The 23,223-nt window shown below is 48.2% G+C and overlaps 1 protein-coding gene across 1 annotated transcript in view; it reads left to right on the forward strand.

Annotated features, from left to right (window-relative positions):
* Positions 1-8,860, forward strand: part of Susd4 (sushi domain containing 4) — a 133,946-nt gene extending 125,086 nt beyond the window's left edge. The window contains exons 6-9 of the mRNA XM_047520957.1: positions 1,762-1,953; positions 3,288-3,436; positions 6,593-6,974; positions 7,926-8,860. Coding sequence (XP_047376913.1) covers positions 1,762-1,953; positions 3,288-3,436; positions 6,593-6,974; positions 7,926-7,954 — 752 coding nt within the window. The 3' untranslated portion in view covers positions 7,955-8,860. The remainder of the gene's footprint in view (positions 1-1,761; positions 1,954-3,287; positions 3,437-6,592; positions 6,975-7,925) is intronic.
* Positions 8,861-23,223: the final 14,363 nt, after the last annotated feature.

Genomic DNA, 23,223 nt, shown 5'->3' on the forward strand with positions numbered 1-23,223 from the left:
CCACTGAGGACCTCAGCAACAAAGACCCCTTCATCCAACCCACCCGGGGGTGGCAGTGGCCTCCTGCAGCTGCTGATCCTGGGGTGCCCCTGCTGACTCCTCCACTTTCCCATCACCCATGTGAGCCACTATCTCATGATGTTCCCTCTCTTTAGAGACTTGGGTCTTTGCTGGCCCCATGGATGCATATATGTTGGCTCTGAATGAAGGCCTTACTGGCATTCCTCAGAACAGCCCCAGGGACTCCTGTTTTACACATCAGGACCCTGAAGCTCAGAGATGAGAAGGGACTTAGTGTCACTCAACTGGAGAGTAGTTCAGCCAGAATTCAGACCTGCTCCTGTCTAGAGGAAGTCTGGGCTCCCACTCACTCCTCTAGTTGCTACTTTGAGCTTCTGTCTCTTCATATCTAAAAGAGCCAAAAAATGATCTACTTTGCAGCACTGTTTGCAGGGGAGGAGGGAAGGAGGGAAGGAGGCAGAGAGAGAGAGAGCACGAGAGAGCAAGAGCGCTTGTATCCACATGCCTTGGAACTCCTCCACTGGTGGTCCCATTTTGTCACCAGCCTCATTGGGCATGTGCTGCCAGTGAGTGGTACTACTTGCTTTTTTCTGTGCCCTTCACAGGGCAGTCAGTGTCGGGTGGTGACTCTCCCTGCAGAACCAGCCTGTGTGCAATGGGCATTGCCCAAAGATTTACATTGTCCAGGGCATTTGGTTGCCCCTAGAAAGGGCTCAAAAGTTAACTCTCTTTTGGGTTTATTTGTTTTGGTTTTTGCTCTGAGTTCTTACAGGTTTCCACAGGTGTGGGTTTTAGGCTGCCATTGGTAGAATTTGTGGTTTTATTATTTCCTGAAGAATGCTGTTTACTTTTTAGTCCTTTTCCGGGAAAGAGAGCTCTCTGTGGCATGAGATAAACAAGCACCAAACTGCTAAAACCATCTTTCTGGTTCCAGAGAGGGGGCCATTCCTACCCTGCAGCCCAGGATGTAGTCTTGAGATAGGAAACTAAAATGAGCTTTTCCCTAATCTCATGGAATATTAGAATCAGAAAACCCCCAAACTTCACCTAGGGCAGAATAAGCTTTCACTTTACAGAGGAGAACAATAAGGCTTCCAGAGGTTAAGTGACCCATTTAAAGTCACACAATGTGGTGGTGGCAGAAGCAAACCTAGAACCCAAGGCTTCTCGTTCCCCCTTATGGGGAGGGGATGTGTGAGCTGGGTCCTCAAGCAGAGGTAGAAGAATTGCTCCATGTTTGTCGCTGGCCAGACCCCAAGATGACACTGGAGGATCAGTTTAGGACCACAGCCCTGGGATTCAAACAGTTCTAAATTACTACTGTGGTTGCAGAAGCAAACTTGGCATAGCTGTGCCTTTCAGTAAAGATTTTGTCCACAAATATCTTAATTTTATTTACTATTCTGTCTGGCACATAATAGCATGCATTATTAATAGAGTAGCTAATACAATCTATTAAATAGGCACACTCTTTGCATTGTAAAATGAGCCTCTCTTTCACAGTGTACTTTACAACACCATGTGAGAGCAGCATGTGCTCAGAATATTCTAGAAGGCTTCCATTTGACCTTACGTGAAAATGCAAAAGAGGGGGCCAACTCTGGCTCAACTCAGTGGTCTTGTGATGAATGCAGAAGCACATCTTTAAGCAGCATGCTCTCCTGGATCAGCGTGCATCTGAGGGCTTCAGACAGGGTGAGCCTGTGGTGCTGAAACTCTTATTCTCCCCCACTGCCCAAGTTTGTCCACTACCTCCAATGGTGAGTCACAGAGATTTCATCTGCCACCCTCGGCCTTGTGAGCGCTACAACCATGGAACCGTGGTGGAGTTTTACTGCGATCCTGGCTACAGCCTCACCAGTGACTACAAGTACATCACCTGCCAGTACGGAGAGTGGCTCCCTTCCTATCAAGTCTACTGCATCAAATCAGGTGAGTCCCTCAGAGGAGGAGCAGCCTGTGTCTGCTCCCCTCCCACACCCAGCACCACGAACAGGCTGTGGAAATGTGTTGCCGGTACGTGGGGCTGGGGCTGGGCAGTGCCAGATGATTCCAGGCCCTGTTCCGAGGGTCAGGAGTATTAACCTGCCCATTCCCAGTTAAAATGCTGATCCTGTGGACAGGGTCCCTAGTCCCTCGGTATCCATGGAAGGACCTCGGCCTCTGGGCAGTTTTCTCCCATCCTTGGCCCTTCCACTGGCAAGGATACAGGCCTGCGGGTGTGACCAGAATCCTGCACACTGCCCTGGGACTCAGTGATGTATTGCTCTCTTCCACTAAAAATGCAAACGAGAACACAAACGATACTACTGAAGCTCAGACTTTTTCTCACCTACACAAATGGAGGCCATTTTCAAGTTCCAGTGCTTTCCTAGCTTAATGACAAATTACTTGGAAACTAGCTTCACCACTTAGTGCACCAGGGTAGTGACCACACAACAGAGGCCTGGGTGCTGGCCTGCACCACAGTCTTCTGCCCTTTCCAGACCATGGCCGTGGCCGCCGCTCCAAGCCACAGTGCTGGCTGCAAGCTACTCCTCTGGACACAGCACGTGAGAGACATGCTTATTAATACTGGGAATCTGAAGGCACACAGGTGTTCATGTGAGCCAACGAGGGGAGAGGGGCAGAGAGAATAGGAGGACGGCCACTGAGTGTGATGAGAGGAGGGAGAAGGGCTAGCGGGCAGGGTGCTTGTGGTGAAAGGATGAAACTCTGTTCTGGAAGGAACTGCTCTTACTGCATCTTACTCTCAGACACTCAGTGGACAGAATGAGGAATGAGCGCCAGGGGACAGGCATGTCCCCTTAGTCCTCCTCTTTTTTGCTTTATGCCACCACCTTTCATCCCAGCCAATAGTATGTCCCATAACATCGCCAAGGCCTATAGCCCCTTCTCACCCCTTCAGCCCTTGGTCCATTTCAGAACACCATCCTTCAGAAAGAGGACTCCCCACTTCATTCTCTGCACAAAGGGGCAAATTATTTGGGTCTATGCCAGGCTCTCAGGCCAGGTGTAGATTTGAACAGGAAGGTCTGTCTTCAACCCAGCAGAGCCCATGCTGGAGATGGATTTTAGTCTTGTGTGAATCCTAATGTGATTAATAGGCACTGTGCCAGGTGCGAGGTGTCTGTTGAGCCCCAGGGAGCTAGTAGGTACTCTCTGGGTGTCTCATGTGGCAGGTGAATCCATCAAAGGAACATTTGGGGGACTTTGGCACCTGTCACAGTGCAAACCTCATGCATGGTTTTGTTCTCTCATGGCAGAGCAAACATGGCCCAGCACCCACGAGACCCTCCTGACCACATGGAAGATTGTGGCATTCACGGCGACCAGCGTGCTGCTGGTGCTACTGCTCGTCATCCTGGCCAGGATGTTCCAGACCAAGTTCAAGGCCCACTTCCCCCCCAGGTCAGTGCAGCAGAGAGAGCAGGTGACAAGTGCAAAGCTGAGGTCCTCGGGTGGAACAGGGCAGAGCTAGAAATATCTTCCTGGAATGTTTTGGGGTATCTGGGACCAGAGCACCATAGGCCTCATTTGTCCTTCACCCAGTAGAACATTCTGAGGCAAGCATTGTGGGGGCTGGAGAAGGGAAGCAAATGAGGGCTGCATGGTGCTCACTGCCCCACCAGGGAGCCTCTCCCACCTGCATGTGGCCCTGGAGGATAAGACATGTACACAGGACAAGGAGACAAGGTCCGAGCTGTGTGTCATAGTGGAGGTCAGTTGTGTGTGCCGTGGGCGGTCTCAGGAGGGAGAACCTAATGGGCAATCAGGAAGGGGCTAGCGAGTCTCTGCCTGGAGTCTGATCCGAGCCTGCTGAACTGGATGTTTGGAGGGTGGATCTCCATCCCCCCAACCCCTTCCCCACCCACTGCCCCTGTTGGTGACACAAATAATCAGCCTGGTGTCTTCACCCTCATAGTTATCATAATGGTTTAGGACCTAATGCTTCAGGACAGGGCACTTCCCCCATTAGGAACAGTCTAGCTCCCAGGTTCATGCAAACCACCCCTGAAAAGGGGAATATTGCTTAGGGAAGGAGGAAGCTCCTGGAATTAGCCACCTCTTTCTCTCCCCTCCAGGAAAATCCAGTGTATCTCTCACAAGTCCCTGTGAGGAAAGTGGGCAGCTTGTTGGAAACACCCTTCACTCCCTTTCCCTTAGCCTCACACCCCCAGGGCAGCCTCACTTTACTTAGCAATGCTAAGTGGGTGTATGAGTCAGCTTTGTGGTCACTGTGACAAAATAACTGAGATAAACAACTTCAAGGGAAGAAAGGTTTATTTTGGACACAGGATTTCAGGGATATCAGTTCATGGTTGTCTGGCCCTCTCACTTTGGGCCTGAGGCAAGGTAGAACATCATGTCAGGGAGCAAATGGTGGAGTCGGAAAGCAGAGAGAAGGGCAGGGGAGAGGCTGGGTCCCAAGATGGCTTTCAAGGATCTTGCTCTTCAACACGTGAACCTTTGGGGACAGATCCAAGCCATAACAGTGGGCTTAACAGCAGGAACACCCCATGGTCACTTCTGGCAGGCACCCAACTCTTCCTAGCCTCAGAAAGTTTACTAGGTATAAGGGTCACCTGCATCCCTCTCCAGACCCAAAGGTGTGTCTGTGCACCCTGGTGACATCACCAAACCCTTCCTGAAGTAACAGAAACTTCTTCGTCTCAAACCTGCCATCTACTCTCTGAGTCTGCAGCATTATTATTTATTAATCAAGGGACCATGTTCTATCACTGAGCAATTACAGTATCTCAAAAAGGCCAAAGGATTACAAAGAGAAAGCTAAACTGCACAGCTGTGATTTATAGTACATTAGAGTACTTTAAAACGGCCCACAGAAGCTATTTTTCTACTTAGGCTTGGAAGAAGTTTCCAGGATATTGACTAAATATTAAGATGTTTTAAAAATGTTCTCAAAACTCTTTCACTTGATGTTCTTAATCCCTTGAGTGTTTCCATCTTGCATCATTCTCTAGTTTTGGAAAAGTCAATTCCATCTGTCCAATGGATGGTAAGATTCTCAAGGGCAAGTCAAGAACAGAGATTGTTCCCTGTGTCCCAGGAATGCAGATGCTGTGGAGATGTTTGATGACAGGGTATATGGGAACTGAGTAGCCTAGTTGGGGAAAGCTGACAGATCACAGGGGACATGGCCTGGCATAGACTATTAGGATGGGAAATAGAGAATAGAGAGAGGTAACTGCCTGTCCTGGCCAGGACACCTTGTAGGCGAAAGGGACAATGAGGAGTCCTGAGTGAGAAGTGGAGGTACTTTGTCCAGGATACACTAACTAGTGACTCTAAGAGAGGGAACATCAGATCCAAAACATCCTTCCCTCCCACCTCCCTCCTTCTAGCATGGACCTTGGCAATCTTCCACCCGCTAGAGCTCAGTAGCCTTGAAGAACTATAGGGCATGGAGCCTACCACCATGAGCCATAGGATTTTGCAAGATGGTTCTAATAGTGGACTCCAGACCATCCTTTGAGCACTAGAGAAAAGTGCCGTCCAATACTGCCCTCCACCTCAGGTGCCATGTCCACACATTTCACATCCTTGGGTTTTGGAGCCATCAGCTCTCAGGGATTAAGGGTCTGCCTCCCCAAACAGGTCATCTTTCCTTCCTGGCATGTCACTATCTGGCCTTAACACAGCTCACAGCTGCAGCTTCCAGCAGAGGCACTAAGAAGCTAAGCTGTATCAGCCACTTACATGCCACTCTGGGTTCCTTCTGGGGCCAGGAACAGAGTGCAGTGGTCCGAAGGAGCACAGGGGCTGGTGTCAGACACCACCTGGGCTCAAGCCCAGCCATGCTGACCATGCAGGATGATAAGATGCACAGGGGCCAGGCCAGGAGCAAGGGCATGTGCCCCTATATGAGAGTGCCTGTGAGGTGGCAGATTGGCTTCCCAGACACCACCTCATGCCCGCATCACAGGCTGTGCTTAAGCTACCATGCTGCAGGGTCAGGAGGTGGCCCTTGAACTCACGAACTTGAATGAGGAAATCAGGTCAGAGCATGCCCATAGTCAGACTTTTTTTTTTTCCTTTTGTTATTGTTCTATCTTCTAAAAGTAAGTGGTTTCTATACTACGGCAGAAAATAAAAAAGAATCATATCAAGCACAGACTTGCCATCTTCCATGAGCACTTAGGGTCCACCATTCCCTGGATGTTTAACAGTGCTACTCTGCATTCAACAACCATCCTGGGACATACAGCAGAGGCACCTTGGGATGTTCTGTTGGAATGGGTCACGTGGTTCCCTCCCACACACAAGTTCATGAGTAGGGAGGACAGATGTACAGGAGGTAGTAGATCTCAGAGGCAACAGGAAGAATGAGGCAGGAACACCAGAGTGACAAGAGAAAAACCTCTTCTCTGTCAAGAATGGCCATGGGGGACTGCACTGTTTGCCAGAACAGACCCAGAAAGTAGGCTGGCTCTTCTGCACCCTCATTCATGCTGGTCTTTATCACACTCTGTGAGCCCCGAGTACCCCAACTCTGGTGGGGCGCACTGGAGTAGCCTTCTGACTCATTGACACCATTGCCTCCACACAGGGGACTCCCAGGAGTTTCAGCAGCGACCCTGACTTCGTGGTAGTGGACGGTGTGCCCGTCATGCTCCCGTCCTATGACGAGGCTGTGAGTGGTGGCTTGAGTGCCTTAGGCCCCGGGTATCTGGCCTCTGTGGGCCAGGGATGCCCCATACCCATGGATGACCAGAGCCCCCCAGCATACCCTGGCTCTGGGGACACAGATACAGGACCAGGAGAGTCAGAAACCTGTGACAGCACATCAGGCTCTTCCAAACTGCTCCAGAGTCTATATTCACCTCCCATGTGCCAAGGGGACACTCACCCCAGCTCCGACAACCCTGACACAATTACTAGGACGGCGGGGGAGATGGCATCCGCCAGCCCAGGCATCAACATTGCAGATGGTAAGTGTTTCCCCAGGGCTAAGCTGCACCTGTGAAATCTCACACCCAGCATCCGTATGCCAGCCCCTTCTGCACACAGTCCTGCTCCCTGGCACAGGGCTGAGTCATTTGCCTTTCATTCAGCTCCCATTGCTTCCCCCTCTTCTATGGGTAGAGGCTTTGGCCAAGGCCAGTTATTGTAAGGAATGATCATCATTTTGCAAATAATAGGTCCATTAATGGAAATTTCAGGAAGCCCAAAGGGCGCCAAGCCATCCAGAGCTGAAAGGCTACAGTGGCCTACTTAATTTTTGTAGCTTCCACATGACACAGGATGTTTTCCTTCTTTATCCCTTAATTAGGCAGGACTTCTAAAAGCAGAGCTTAGGAACAGGATAACACACACAGGCAAAGAGAAAGAGAAATGTCGGGCCCCTGCAGTGTCCCAGCCCCAGACAAGTGCTGTGTACATACAAGTTGCTTTTACCCCATGTGAGATAAAAGACACTCCTGCACCTGTTGCAAGGAAGGGCAGAATGCAGTCCATGGGGAGGTAGGACAAATGTATCAATTAATGAGGGCTCTGTTTCCCAGAGAAGGGAAGCACCAGCCCAACTTTGCAACCATGAACTCTAGTAATTCTAGCTCAACAGTGAATGGCCATAGTGACACAGAAACAGAGGCCTCCTGGTCCCCGCACAGTTCCTTTCCTGCAGACCACACTGCCTCTCTGTACTGGAATCTGTAACTTGCTGGCTTACATGACTAGTTAGGGTCTGTGTTAAAGTCTAACACTTTATTTTTCATGAACTAGAAATAGGGTCACAATTGCTTTCCAGCAAATAGATGTTATACCAGAGAGTTGCTTATTTGATTTTTTCTTCTCCTCACTAATTTCAGGAATTGTCATCATTCCAAATTGCTATTGTGGTTTTGGTGGTACTAAGATCATAATCATGTCTTGTTTAACAGAGATTCCTCTAATGGAAGAAGATCCCTAACCGGGTGAACTCCCCATAATTCTACTGCCCCTTGGGGAAAGGAGCCTTCCGCCTTGGAGGGAGGGCCACAGACAGACAGAGCGTGAGGGCATGAGGGACGTTTTCTAATTTATCTACATGGGGACAGTGATTCACATCATACATCTCGAACTCAACAGGGAGGCTGACAAATTGCAGGGCAGTGCTTTCAAAGGACACTCAAGGATTTGACAAGACCACTGGGGAACAAAGAGCAGAGGGGAATCCCCTGTGCTGTCCTGAAGGGAGGTGTTAAGTGTGCCAAGTGCTGCGGAACATGGGGCAGTTCCCTGCACGTCCCACTGCGTCACACATCCCATTGACTTCTGTTATGAGTGCTCCCTGCGCCCTCGGAAAACATGTCACATTTTGTAAATTTACTTCTCAAATCTGCTTCAAACTATTTCTGAACTCCAAAGCTGGAATGGGTCAGCCTCTGCAGAAAGTCCACGTTGAGTTACAAAGAAGAGGAGCAGAGCCCCCCTGTGACCTCAGTAAGGGACGAACTCACAACAGAAAGGCTCTCCTGTGACATTCGGACCATCTTCCTTTAGCCAGAAAACTCTGCTCAGAGCAGGATGTGGCAGTCCCAATAAGAAAGGAAAGACAAGCAGACTCTGCTTTCTGGAAATTTCTTTTATAAAAAGGGAGTTCTCATGCTCCATGCCACAGAGCATCAAAGCATCAGCATTTGGTGATGGAGCATTGGTATTTGTGTTCATGGTGTGGCACATGGATCAGTGGTGTTGGCTAAGATCTGTGACTTCACACATGATCAGAATGTGTTCAAACACATCTCACGGTGGAGAAAGTAACTAAGGTAATGTTTAGTTTGGGAATTTTAAATGACTCCACCTGACAGTTGATCTAAGTCATGAGTTTCTCTCTGGGTGACTATTATGTTCCCTTACTCCAAAATGTAAGCATATTGTTATTATTTTCCAAAACAAAAATTATTTCTGTAAACATATTCTGCCTCCAAAGAAAGTGAATTCTTTATTCCCCCCTTTAGTTTGTCCTGCAGAGTCAGGAGGCTCCTTCCAGCCCCAAGACTGCCCTCCTCTCCTGCTTTTGGGGCCTTGGGCTGCCTCGCCTGCTGGCCAGCCCTACATTCCTACTGCAAGAGTCTCATGGTGCCCACTGGGTGTCGTTCCTATGAAATTGATTGATTGACATATAGTAAAAAAGAAAATGCCCTGACTCCGAAAGCGTCTCTTCAAATATGTGTTGGTTTGTGGAGTTGATTCCTTTCCTCCTCTGGGTTTTAGACAAATATAAACAAAACTCTAATCCATAAAATTGCTGTGCTGACAGAGCAGTGAGGGCTGGAAACTTGATCAAGTCCTGTTTTTTCTTGACACAGACTGATTAAAAATTAAGAAGAAAATGACAGTTTGAGGTGTGACTTTAATAGTGGAGTGGAGTAGGGTGGGCAGGAAGCAGATGACAGTGATCATGGGTGATGGGAAGAAACTGGGCTTACGAACATGAACGAGACGACACCTGGAAAGGGCCTGCCTAGCCAGCGCCTAATGCAGAGCCCACTCTTGCTGGAGGTACCACCAGCTGTGACAATGGCACTGAGCACATTGTTGCAGTGCTGGTAATTAGAGTTGGAGGGACAGCCCCACCCTGCCCTGGCACAGCTTCTTACCGTAGTACCATTTATTTGAAGGAGCTGGTGTTCACAAGGTGGGTGTTAGGTGTCACCTGGCGTGACAGTGTGAGCCAGGTGGGACATGGGAAATGAGACCCACTGTGGGCAGCCTCCACCAGGGAGCCAGAGCTGGGCTCTTCTCCATTCTCACACCTGTCCTCCCTCCCAGGCCCCCTACATGTAGGTGTGTCTCTGAGACCTCTAGGTAAGTGCTCCATTTTCCTGGGACCCACAGAAGGAGGCATGCAGGGCTATCTCTGTGGCATCCCCTGCCTCCTTCCAGGAAATGTTGCAGCAGTGAACAGCCACCTCACCCACAGACCAAGCACAGGACTGCCTCACCAGCCCCAGTCCCAGGGGAGAAACGTACCAGTGCCAGAGACGTCAAGGTATTAGTGGCAACATAGCTCTAAGCACAAAGGCTGGTGGGGAGGCAAGGCACCTTAATTGCAGCATCAGATGGTGCCCAGCCAAGTCCCTGGGACCCTCCCTGCCATTTGTGTACTCTGTGGCCACATCAGACTCCCCCACAAATATTACTTACAGTGGTTTTTTTTCTCGCTACTGTGAGCATATGTGGCAGGAAAGAACCCACATGGTATTCCAAGCATGTCACAATCCTGACCTTCATTTCTTTTAAAAGTCCTGGAGGCCCTGGGTGTAATGGAGCAGATTCACCTTTCTCCTGCCATCTCCCGTGTGCAAACAGATCTGGCTGCATGGTGACTCTGTGCCCCAGCCATGCACTGTGTCAGAGAACCTTGCCAAACACAGGTGCTCTCTGCCTGGGAGAGGGCTGTCTGGAACACGCAGCTGAGAATGAGAAGCCCAGGGTGCTGCGACGAGCCAGCCCAGGGTGTTCACCTGAGTGTTCATTCCAAGGAAGAGCAGAGCAGGTGTTCGCTGGCTGATTCGCTCCCTCTCATGAGCACATCAGAAGTCACGGGTATCTTCACACTTCATTTCCATGTAGCTTTTTTTAATTGCAAGGTTGTAATTTGCTGGTCTGGAATCTTGAGGCCCTTTCCCACCTAATTTCACCTGGTCCAGCAGCCGATGCACAGACAGCATTCCTGCAGAAATGCTGGTGCATGGCCATGTCACAGGCCAGGGGGGTCATATGCAGAGGCTCCTGGACTGCAGCCCACCAGGTCCAGCCTTCTCCCACTCCTTCCTCCCCAACTGTGGGTCTAGCAGTAGGGAGCCACCCTCCTCCATAAGGAAGTCTGGGTCTAGCAGTAGGCAGCACCCTCCCTCATAAGGCCCCATTTTTAGCTGTTTCCCACAGAGGCTGCACAGCATCATGCAAGAGCATGGGCTTTGCAAGGAAGGGGACAGACCACCTGACTTCAAAAACTTCCTCCTTCTCCACCTGGTTGTGTTCTTGGACAAGGCATTGACCTCCCTGGGCCTCAAATCCTAAGTGCAGGATTTGGAGATGGTTTGCCTCTGTCTTCTCCGAGCTGTGGGGAGGACTAATGTTAAGTCAAATGCCCAGTACACAGTGGGCATCCGATGCATGCAAGTGATTGCCCCCCTTGGGAGTGGGAGGGAGGTGTCATGTGAATGATTAATGTCCACGTGCAAACCCAGGTGTCTCCAACCTGCCTCGAACCCTTAAGGATCAAAGGTTTTTGCAGGTAAAACTTGCTTGGGGTTGCCTAAGCAGACTGAAATGAGCTACACCTGTTCCTCTGGGAGCTTCTGCCCATTCCTGGCTTCTGTATGCTAAGATTTCAGGCAAATGGAAATTCTCCATCTTTACCCATTAGGCATGTGCCCTCCTTCCCAACACAGCCCTTCTCTGAACACTACACAAAGTTCTGCTCGGAGAGGCAGGGCAGGCTCAGAAATCCCCCAAGGACCCTGAAGGACTCATCTCATCTCCACAGGCAACCCCATAGATTATCACTAACCTGCTTCCTTAATTTTATTGTCTATTTTGGATTTAAAGCATAAAAGTTAATGCCCATGCATTTCCAAGGTGATAAAGGGGAAAGTCTGCCTTCAAGATGCCTGTTGTATCAGGTGACACAGGGCCCTGGAGAGCAGCAGACACTTGTCAGGGAGGGTGAGTACTGAGCACAAGCACGGTGGTATTGAAATCATAAAACTTAACACAGAGTATGTGCGTCAGCGTGGCGTTTAACTGCCAGAGCAGGAAGTGCACTGGCCCCATGCTGGACTAGAAACCAGTCCCTGGGTACCTGCAATGCAGTATTTGAAGTGGCCAAAGGAGTAGCCCAGCTACCTGAAGAGAAGTCACAAAGCCACCCCACCATGGTGAGACATCATCTGTGGGCTTCAAGCCACTTGGCAGCTCACAGAGCCCTGACCTGCTGGTCATCCAGGTCACTAGAAAAAGAAACCTAAGCACTAACAGATGAGTAGAGTTTGGGCAAGGGAGATGGGAAGGTGTCTGAGGAATGGAGACTTATATTTTCTGCCTGGAACTGATAAGAAGTATTTCTAGACCCTGTTTCCATCAATACATATTTCATAATTACATATTCCATGCCAGGCCATCTGTGCTCTCCAGTCCAGGAGGCAGTAAGGACTGGAAATGGGCAGCTATGATCTGGGAGCTGCAGGACACCTGACCTCAGTGTGGACTCTCAGAGGACACTTCCATGGGAGGTGGCAGCCACACTCATCGAAGGCGAGTGCCAGATGAGTCGGGGGCGGGGGCACATTGCATGTCCAGGCCCAGGGGTGAAGAAAGGGCTGGGTGTGGGAGAGGAAGACTGGTTCTGCTACTTCCAGAGCCTCGGATTGGGGTCAGGGTGGAGAAGAGGGAAAAGGGGGCAGTGGTTGGGCAGAGGGGCAGAGAGATGGGACTGCAGAGGTCAGTGAGAGCCAGTTTATAAAGGCCAAGGTTCAAGCTAGGGAGGGAAGTGGTTTCCCTTAGGGAAAAGAGGAAACCATTGGAAGGGGGAATGGAGAAGTTGCTAGAGTGAGATGGGGAGGAGTGAGCGGGTTTGAGAGCTATTTTGCAGGTCAGTTCAATTTTACAGAGAGCGAACCTAGGAGTTAGGGACATCCAAACTCAGAGTAGGATTGTCACTGGGTCTCAGGGTGTTAATGTTTTGGATCTGGAATGTCCCGCAAAACTCCTGTAGAAAACAAGGTCCTCAATGCAGCAAGGCTGGACTGGTGGCCTAGCTGAGTGGTAGAGCACGTGCCTAACGGGCCCTGGGTTCAATCCCCAGCACCACCCCAACTCCCCTGCAAAAAATAAAAATAAAAATAAAAAACCAATGCAGAAAAAAAAAGTCAATGTGCCAATGCAGCAAGGGGATTTGGGGCAATGATTGTATCATGAGGACTCAGACTTCATCAGTGGATTAATCAGTTGTTAGATGAATACACTACTTGGGGGAGGGGGGCTCATTGGAAGAAGTAAGTCACTGGCAGTGCCCTGGGAGGGGTGGTCTTCTCTCTGGCCCCCTCCTCCCCCTCCCTCCCTGCTTTCTAGCTGCCGTGAGATGAGAAATTTTCCTCTACCTTACCCTCCTGCCCCAAAGTTTCTGCCTTGGAACTGGTTGACCATGGACTGAGTCCTTTGAAACTGTGAGCCTAAATAAACCTTTCCTTCTCTAAGTTGTTTTTGTCCAGTACTTTTGTCATAGTGACAAAAAGCTGATTCATACACGGGGTTGGGAGCTCCCTAGTCCTGGTTTCCTCAACTGTATAGTGAGAGAAAGGAACAGAAGGTCTCAAGATCTCTTCCAACTCTGACAGGGGAAATTCTCTTCTACTGTGCATGCACACACACACACACACACACACACACACACACACACACATTAATATAGAATCAAGCTCCCTCAATCTCTCTTAGCAATTGACCACTCCTGCTTGTCTTCCACCCACCACCAACATCCATCTGATGCTCATCCTGATTCTTATCCTGTGGGGCACCTGCTGCTCAGGACCAGCCCCCATCCCAGCACCCCCTTAGAAAGGGGTCTATACTTTAGATACTCTGAAGGTGCCCTCATTTTACCTAGGAGTGGGAGACAAGAGACACCAGACCACAAGCAATTCTGGCCTCCTGTGGCACTTCTCTGAACCCTGGTTCACTTGGTCTAGGTCAGGAGGAACAGGTGCTAATGGTAACCCTCTTGGAGTCCATTTAGTGTAATGACTTAGGGCAGCTAAAAGCCCAAAGAAATCTATTAGATCAATTTAGCCCACAAATTCTTTATAATTGTGTTGCATTTCCTGTTCTAGGAAGCTTGCTTACCTACCGAGTATTCAGGGGGAGAGGAAATGGAAAGGAAGCAAGTTACAGGCTAATATCAGCAAACCTTCTTTTTACATCTGTCCCAGGGAGTAAGGAGGTGGCTTCACACATTCCTGTTGGTGCACATGCAACAACTTCATTTTTAGAGCAGTTTTAGGTTTAGAGAACTATTGATCAGAAAGTAGAGTTCCCACATCCACCTGGAGAGAAGAAGGGAGGATCTCCTATATTAATATCTTACATCAGTGTTGTGCAATCGTTACAATTTATTAAATGACATTTTATACAATATTAGTTAAATTCCAGAGTTCACATTAGGGTTGCTTCTTGGCATTCTACATTCTGTAGGTACTGACAAGTGTATAATGATATGTATCTACCATTATGGTATCATACAGAATAATTTCACTGCCCTAAAATTTCTCTCTGCTCAACCTATGCATCTGTCTTCCCACACACTCCAACCCTGGAAACTACTGACCTTTTTACTGTCTCTTTGGTTTTGCCTTTTCTAGAATGTTACATAGTTGAAATCATAGAGCATAGAACTTTTTAAGACTGACTTCTCTCACTTACCAATCTATATTCTAGTTTCCCCCATGTCTTTTTTTTTTTTCCTATAAATTTAAAAGGAAAAGGAAAGCAGTCCACTTTACAGAACTTGAAAGTCCACCTTCACAGACTTCTTGGCTGTGACTGGAGAAGAATGTGAGACAGGTGAGTCTGTGACCATGGTCCCCACCTCTGCAGACCATCCAGGGTTTAGGGAAGACTTTCCACAGGTTCCCCCAATACCACATTCTTGGGTATGATAAACCTCCTGTGTCTTTCCTCCCTTTGGTCGTAGGTTGTGATTTTGTCACTCAGGCCCTATATACCTTTGTTAACGCTCAGGCTCCATGGCTCCAAGGTGCTTTCATTTTCCCTTCATACTTTAAACCTCCTTAAATCCTTTCCAGTTCCCTCATCGACATATAAGGAAAACCCATGAATTATCACTGTGCTCAATACTGAGGGGCCCTGGACTGATGAGATGAGCCTACAGTGGGTAGCAGACACCCACAACAGGAAACCATCAACCACATGGAGAAGCAGGGACAGCACCTTCTACCAGGTGCATTGCGAGTACCTGGAAGAGGCCAGTAGGCCCACCTGGGAAGCAGGCAAAGTTTCCCAGAGAAGGGGACTGCTGGGCCACTTAGCACACAGTGATCATCTTCCTTCTGTGCACATATTATCCGCTCTTTCCCCACCCTTTGGTAGAATCTCAGCACTAACGGGGACTGCATCCTAGTCACCTGCTAACCTTGGCCCTTCTCTGCTTCAGTTTCCTTGACCATGAAATATGGGAAATCATGGAATCTACTTCATAATGTTATCAGGAGGAATTCAAGGAGCTCCTTCGTGCCCAGGGATTACGACCATTAGATCCATTTTTAAGGTGTTAGCTATCGTCATTATTATTAAGTCCAGACAATTCTGTAATACTGGCTTCCTTCCTCAATATCCCAGACGTAGCTAGAATCCACTTAGTTGGTGGTGTTTGGTCTCCTCCCCAGGCATCTCACGGTGATGTTTCCCACTCTGACCATTCAGTCATCTCCATTTGTCACCAAGATGCCCTCCAAGCCCACTTTAAGTCAACAGATCTTTAAGGAACAGGTCTTGACCCACCAAAAAGCAGCCCAACCTGCTGTCATACAACTCACATTTCCAAACCTTTCCTCAGGAATATTGTGAGAAATGTGAGGAGACACCCTGTGGAGAGCCATCTGCAGAGTCCCCTGCACCAGCACCCTCGTGCCATCAGAAGCACAGAACCATAAAGAATGAGGCTAGTCTGTCATGACTCGTTCTTTGATCACTTCCATTCTTAGTGATTTTTATCAACCACCCTTTCAGCATCTAAGGGCTGACAGCCATATGTTTAATAATTGATCCAGATGCTTGTCTGACATCAACACTGAATTCACAAGTCCATAGGTCACCGAATCCACACTCTACTTCCTTTTTGTTGACACCATCTCAGACGAGCACTCTGCTTTCTCAGGAGTGCTCTGGCCTCCACAGTTCCTCATGCTGCTCCGCACTTCCTAATGTTTGGGGGTTTCTGGGCACCCCTTCTGTACTTCAAAGAAATCAAGAAAGACCCCTTCCATGTATGTAGAATATGTCAAAATACATTCCACTGTCATGTATAACTACAAAGAACAAATAAAAATAACATAAGGAAGGCCCGCTTCCTCTTAGGAACCCAAGCAGCCCTGCCTCATCGGTCAGGGCATCAGGATGTACAGCTGTCCTTACTCTTCTGGGCTCTAAAGAAGCAGGAATCTTCTGAGGTTGAATAGGCATTTCCACAGCTCCTGTTCACCTGGACTCTGGACCCATTTTTCAGGTCAGACAGCACACTCAGGCATCCATGGGACCTCTTTTTTCTCACCCCAGTATGAGTTCACCAAGGCTGGGCACCCCAGACTCCCTGTCAGAATTACCATTGTGAGGCCTAACACTCCAAAGGGGACATTCCTGGTGGCCTCTCAAGCTGTAAGGTCAGCCCCTTCTGACACTGAATTTACTAAAATCTAGTGTCCTAACCAACAGGCTAAAGTCCTCCTTGATGGATTGATCAGACATTGAGGCATTATCACAGTTAACACCAAAGGAATCTTCTAAAGTCACACCATGCATCTAGCTCAGCAGTTCTCTACTATCTTGCCCCCCACCTCAGGGACATGTGACAATGTCTGGAGGACATGTTTTGGGATGTCACAACAAAGGGTTGATTCTATCTAGCAGGTAGAAGTCAAGGATGCTGCTAAAATCCTACAGTGCCCACCTACACCCTGACATCCCAACAAAGAATTAAGCAGTCCATGTGTCAACAGTGGGTCACAATTAAGAAACCCTGGTTTAGGAGAGGCACTTCATGTGACTTTGGGACTTACCTGATGTTCTACATCTAATAAATGATACCAACTGGATTGGGCCCTCATTCATGCTGAGTCAGGCCATCTAGACCCCTTTCAGTCTGAACCTCTTTGACAGCTGAGATAGAGGGAACCTTGCTCAGAAGAATATAGTTAAATACATAAAATAAAATAAAACCAATGAATTCTACTGAAGCACAGTTATCACAACACTTTAAAAAACTGATACATAATGTAATAGTGCTACTTTTTATGAGCAACATTAAATAACAAGGTCTGCTGTAGGTCTAACAACTACCATAAATGCAAGATGGTGATCAGTTGCAGAAGTAATGTTTGGGGATGTCTGTAAACACTGTCACGTGAAATAAAAATATTGGTAGTTTCTTGGGATGACAGAGTCACAGGGACAGCTATATTGTGGTTTACTGCCTACATAGTAAGTGAAAGAGATGCTAAATGCCTTTAGAGGTTAGTGAAAATGAGATGCAAGTGTTTCTCATTCAAATCCATGGACCCATGAGTTCGATCCTCTATATTTAAAACATTAGCTCTAAATCCTGAATTCCTAAGGTGAGAACTGGCATCCCAGAAGGCTTGGTTTCTCTTCCTCACTGGATGTAAGTTCTGGATTCAGGGTAGATGCCATAGAATCGAATAGGTGTCCTTACCCCTCAAGTAGACTTTGTCATTCAGTTTGCAGTGAAATGAAGAAGCCCAGGCTCTGGAATGAGAAAACCTGAATTCACCTCCCAGCTCCACCATCCTCTAGCTGTCTGAGTTGGAATTCATTACTTCACCTCTCTGAACTTCAGTTTCTTCATCCAGAAGATGGGGAGAATGCCAGCTGCTTTACAGGTTTGTGTGAGGATGAAGTAGAATGCCCGATGCAAATGTTCATCCCAGAAGCAAGTGTTTGAAAGTGGTATTTGTCATTATTCTTAAGGGAAGTCAAGAGTTGAATAATAATTTCCACCTGGTTCTGAGGAGTTGACATCATAACAACATATGGTGTCTGATCTGTGTCTGTCACATCATCTATGTCTTCCATCTGCCTAAGTGACTTTCCACAAATTATACACCAATCCTATCCTGCCCCTCTCCAGTTATCCACATAGAAATACTTTTGAGGTCATTTTTGCCTCCAAAGCACAAGTTAGTATGTAACTATTTATCTTCTATACCTGCACACTTTCCCAGGGGACAGATCCAACTGGGCCACCAAGAGCATGGATATAACATCCACAGCTCAGTTGTGCTGGGGCAGTGGGGGAAGTTTACCTAGAAACCAAGGGAGACACTCAATGATGGGAGGTGAGGCATAAGATTTATTGGAGAACTCTTCCAGGGAAGGTCCAGCAGTGATGGGCTGGACAGGTGCTTTGCAGGAGACACCAATGACAGCTACTGGACAGGTGCGACTCTGTTGCTCATGGTACCTGCAGTGCTTCCCAGAAGATAAGCTTCCCCTCCCTCACAGTGTTTTGTCCGCTTTGTCCTGGGGCCACCACCTGAAGGAGCACTTGGCTCCCCACAGGCTTCAGTGTGCACTAGCTACTGCAGGAAGAGGGGTTTTGGAAGTTAGGCTACAGACTCAGCAACATCATGAATTTGCTTAGTTTGTTTCATTTCTTGTATGACCAGCATCTCGAGGAGCAGCTGTCCTGGCATGTGTGCAACAAAGCAGCTTTCTACACACAGCGTTAGCTTGCCCTAGTTCCTGCACACAAGAGAAAGTCAGTGTCCTCAATAATGCTTATCTAGGCATTCTGGCCTGGGCTGCCTCTCACAGTTCGGGTTTGGCTAGACCTTGTGAACTGAAAGGGCCATTTCAGGGACATGCTGTTACTGTCCTCCTTTTCTTTAAGAATGATGTGATGGTTCATTCACAATCTCAGGAATGACCCTGAGGCTGTATGTGCTGTCTTATGCTTGGAACCATTTGGCTTTTATTAGTGATTTCTAACATTGTCTTCAATTTTCTAAACTCTGAAAAGTGCTCCTGTCCTCGACACTTGGTCCTCCCTCTCACCCAAATTACCCAACAATCTGGTGTGGATAAGCAAGGTGTCTTAAACCAAGTTGAAACAGTTACCTGGAATTAAATGCAACTGAAACCCCTGACAAGTGTGTATACAGTTCATTCTAGCCCTTTGCTGCATGTCCTCGTATGGATCTATTTCCTGGTGAGGAAACCAGTCATGGGGTCTCCCGTGGAGTTCCTTCAGAGGGTCTTGGACTATCATCACCCTCACTTTTATCTGAGAAAATGTCTGTATGACAGTGTTTCCCTAAATGCAGATTGGTAATAGATGTTAGGCAAAAGAAGGGAACTAAGTCATATTTGGGGAAAGTCGATGGTTGGTTTCCATATGAAAGGACGTCTCAGAGTTTTTAATGTAAGTGGTAATATAGAGTTTCCCACATGTCATGGACTGAATGCTGTGTCTCCCTGAAATTCACATATTGACACTTAATCCTCAATACAATTTGTTAAGAGGTAGGATTTTGCAAGGTGATTATATCTTGAGGGTGGGGCCCATGTGAATGAGATTAATGCCCTTGTAAGAAGAGACCAGAGAGCTCTCTCACCATCTTCCACCATGTGAGGAAACCACAGGAAGTCAGCTATCTGTATGTGGAAGAGCACCCTCACCCTCACCCCACTATGCTAGTATCCTGATCTGAGACTCCCAGAGTGACAAATAAATGTTTGTTGTTTATAAACCACTCAGTCTATGGTATTTTATTATAATAACCAAAACCAACTAGGACACTACAGGATCCTCCTATTACAGAGCATGCCAGCATCCCTCTGGGAAATGCTAGTCAGGGATCAGAATGAGGCTGACTGTGAGAACACCAGAGTCCATGTTTCATGGCCCCACACTCATAGGCTCTCTTCAGGGTGTGGCCAGGAGACTTCAGTAACCCCAGTTGACATGGGTGCTCTGTTCCAGCTGGTGCCACACACCATTCCCAAGTAGGGTCCTAGGACTGCAGTCATGGTCCACCTCCAATGAATGGGCACCCACCTGCTTCTGGAGTACCTCACTCACCAGAGCTGCACACACTGCACTCCCAGAGGAAAGATCAAACAGGACCTGCTGGCTCAGTCTCCCACTTAGAGACCATCATTACCCAGGCCTCATGGTTACCCTGTCCTTCACCCTGGGACTGGACTAAGAGAAGTGGGCAATGGCAGGGACCCAGGTGGGCCAGAACACAGTCAAGTTGTAGCAGCCACTGGGAGCCAGCAGATGAGCCACAGTGCCATAACCCACAGAGCATCAACAAAGGATCTTGAGTAGGGGTGACAGGAGATAGAGAAAAACTCAGAGACAAAGAAAACAGACATTTTCAGGTAAAGCTGGGACCAGGTGGGATACTGCACTCTGATGGAGGAACAGTGACCCAGAACTAGCTCCACAAGTTTATTATATCGGGTCTCATAACCAGGAAGTTAAACTACAGAGGCATTGTAAATTGTTCAAGGCTTGTGGATTATTAATAGGTTTCTTGTGCACTAAAAAGTTACAGAGTTAGAAACATGTTTTCAGCTCTACTGTTACAGTGCGAGGAACAGCCTGCTATTATCCTGCTGCACCCAGGAAGCTCATTGTCCTGGAATGTCTGATAACTTAGTGTCAGAGCTGAAAGTCAAGTCTCTCTTCACCTTTTGGCAAGGAATGTTTCCCAGGCTTGGCTTTTGCCAACACCACAGGAAGGAGAGCTGGTCCCAACCAAAAGCTTGACCACCCAAACAGAGGACAGCTCAGACAACACCAGCACCAAAGAAGCTGAAAGAAATGTTTTCAAACTACCAATTATAAAAAATAAATAAATAAGTAAATAAATAATAAAAGAATAAAAAGATTGAGGTCACCATGCTTACAAGAAAGACAGACTTATCTTTTTATTCTCTCTATAGTAAATAATAAGACAAAATTATCATGCTAAGAAGAGATCAAAGAATATACAACCCAAACATGTAGGAAAAAAGTACTACAGATGAGTAGCAGAAGATGATCCATATTCATTTATGAAATATGTTGTTAGTTTTTCTGGTGTGTGTGTCTGTGTGTGTGTGGGGGGGGGTCTATGTTGTCAGATTTTTTTTAAATGTGTTATTTTTTGTGATTTCTTCTTCTATATAAATATTTGTGTTTTTAGTTTTGCATACTTTTTCTTAAAAAGAACACACCAAGACTCTGGGTTCACCCTTTATGAGCCTCACTGAGAGGCAGTGGGGGGTCTCCATGGATCCCTTCCAGTTCTGTCATTTATCAGTTTCCATAAAGACCGTGTGAGAAATGCAGGCTTCTGATAATAAGGACTAACCTTTGAAGAGCCTATCAAGTTACAGCACTTCCATGTCCATTATCTCTTTCAACTCTCTCAACACCCAACGGTACATAAGGTTAATATTGCATGGGCCTAAGTAATAAATACTAAAATAATAATAATAATAATAATCAATCAACTACAGCATCTGCTCCATGGCCTGAACTTTCCCTTGACCATTGCCAATGCGGTCCCCACCTTCCACCTTCAGCCTGGAGCCCTTCTGTACCTCTCTAATGGCCCCCAAGGCACCGCTGTCACTGCCATTTCTCCAAGTTTTTTATTTACCAGACAAAGGGTGTCATTCAGGGAGGCCAGGAGACCTGGTTTCTAGGCTTGAGTTTCTCACAAAACATGTAACAGACCTGAGCAGGTCTCTCTCTCGCTGAGTTGCAGTCGCCTCCCCTGCCCCTGTCCACGTTAGATGAGGCTGGATACCTTTAGCTGAAACCACCCCTGGATTTAGGATTCCTAACTTCTAACTTTGTTTGAGCAGTATTTCAGACCTGAGCTCACTCCTTTGCCCTCAGAAGGCTCTGAGTACCTGCTCACCAGGTACAGCATCCCTTTCTCCTGCCAGGCCTGCTGTGGGCACAGAGTGTTAACACACACCCAGACAACTGGCATCAAAGCCAGGTTGAATGTTGGTGTTCGTGGCTCCTAAAGGGGCAGAAACTGGGGCACAGCTAGCCTGGAGTGTGCAGCGGGAGGCTCCCTGCTGCCGCTCACCAGAGAAGGCAGGAGCCCCAAACTAACTCCAGGTAACAGAGTTCCCATGGGCAGCAAAAACAGACTTACCATGTTCTCTCTCTCCTGGGGGGCAAAGGGCCATGGAATGGTTTCAAAGGCAGAGGGGCAGGGTGATCTGCAGTCTCAGAATCAGTCCTGGGGAACCCAGAGCTGCTAGACTGGTTTGAGCCCCTGAGCCAGAAGCTTGGACTTCTGACTACCAGTGGGTTCTGCCTTCTGACTTCTACTGAGAGTGGATTCTGACTTCTGCCAAGCGGTCACTCAAAATGCACAGAGTACCCACACCATGCTGGGAACTGTACCACCAAGTGACTCCATCCTCTGTACACACACCTGCTGGCCAGCGTCTGACCCAGCCCCTCCTGACCCCTTCCCTCCCAGATCCCCTGCATTGCTCTGCTTGTCTCCTTCCATTAGCTTCAACTCCTGAAGGTTCCCTACTGCACTGTCCTCCCTATCCCTGCCTCAGCACATGGATGCAGAGAAATCCCTATCTCCCTTAGGAAAGTGTGGGTCAGTCTGCAGCACCTGAAGCTTCTCATATAGGCAAAGGAAGAAGAAGAGGCCATGTACACCCAAGAAAAAGGAGGAAACCTGTTCTGAAGAGCAGCATTAGAAAAATCCACAAAAAACAGTGGCTCTGAAATCCTTATCCAATGTTACCTGAATGGTCCAGTTTAGGGAAGGGAGGGAGGATGGGGATGGGAGAAGGGAGGAGAGCTGGAGGGGGTGCCTGAAGAAGGAGAAAGGGAGGGAGGTGGGCATGTGGGGAAGAGGGAGGATCTGGCAGGAGACGAGCGCCCTCACCCCTCAGGCTGACCTAGTCCAATGGACAGAAGCACCTGGGCTCCTGCCTCTGCCTCTCCACTGGCACACCTGCTCTGCATTCCTGTCAGTCCCCATTCCCATCTGATCCCTGAGGCAGCTCATTCTGCATGACTCCTGCGCCAGCTGGGCAGGCAGGTTGGGTCTCTGCCAAGTCCCTGGCTCTCTCCTTGCCTCATCCACAAGTCAGGGCTGCTTCTGAATGCTGATGGGATGCCAGAGGGAGAGGCAAAGCCCCCTCCTGCCATGCTTCTCAGAGGTCAGATACAGTCCAGCCTGTCTGTCTACTGATTTCCCTCTCGCTGAGCCTACAGGCCAGGGCAGTTCAGGGCTTCTGGAAGGAGCTGGGGGGCAGCAAGAAAAATATAAGGTGTGGGGATCAGGCAGATGACTCCCACCCTGGCTCAGCTCTCTGGGTGTCAGTTTTCCCATCCACAGGCCAAGGGTGAGCTGATGGCTCATAGCACCCCCTCTGGCTCTGACATTCTGTTTCTTCTTC

Source organism: Sciurus carolinensis, chromosome 12 (genome assembly GCF_902686445.1).
Source record: "Sciurus carolinensis chromosome 12, mSciCar1.2, whole genome shotgun sequence".
Taxonomy (NCBI): domain Eukaryota; kingdom Metazoa; phylum Chordata; class Mammalia; order Rodentia; family Sciuridae; genus Sciurus; species Sciurus carolinensis.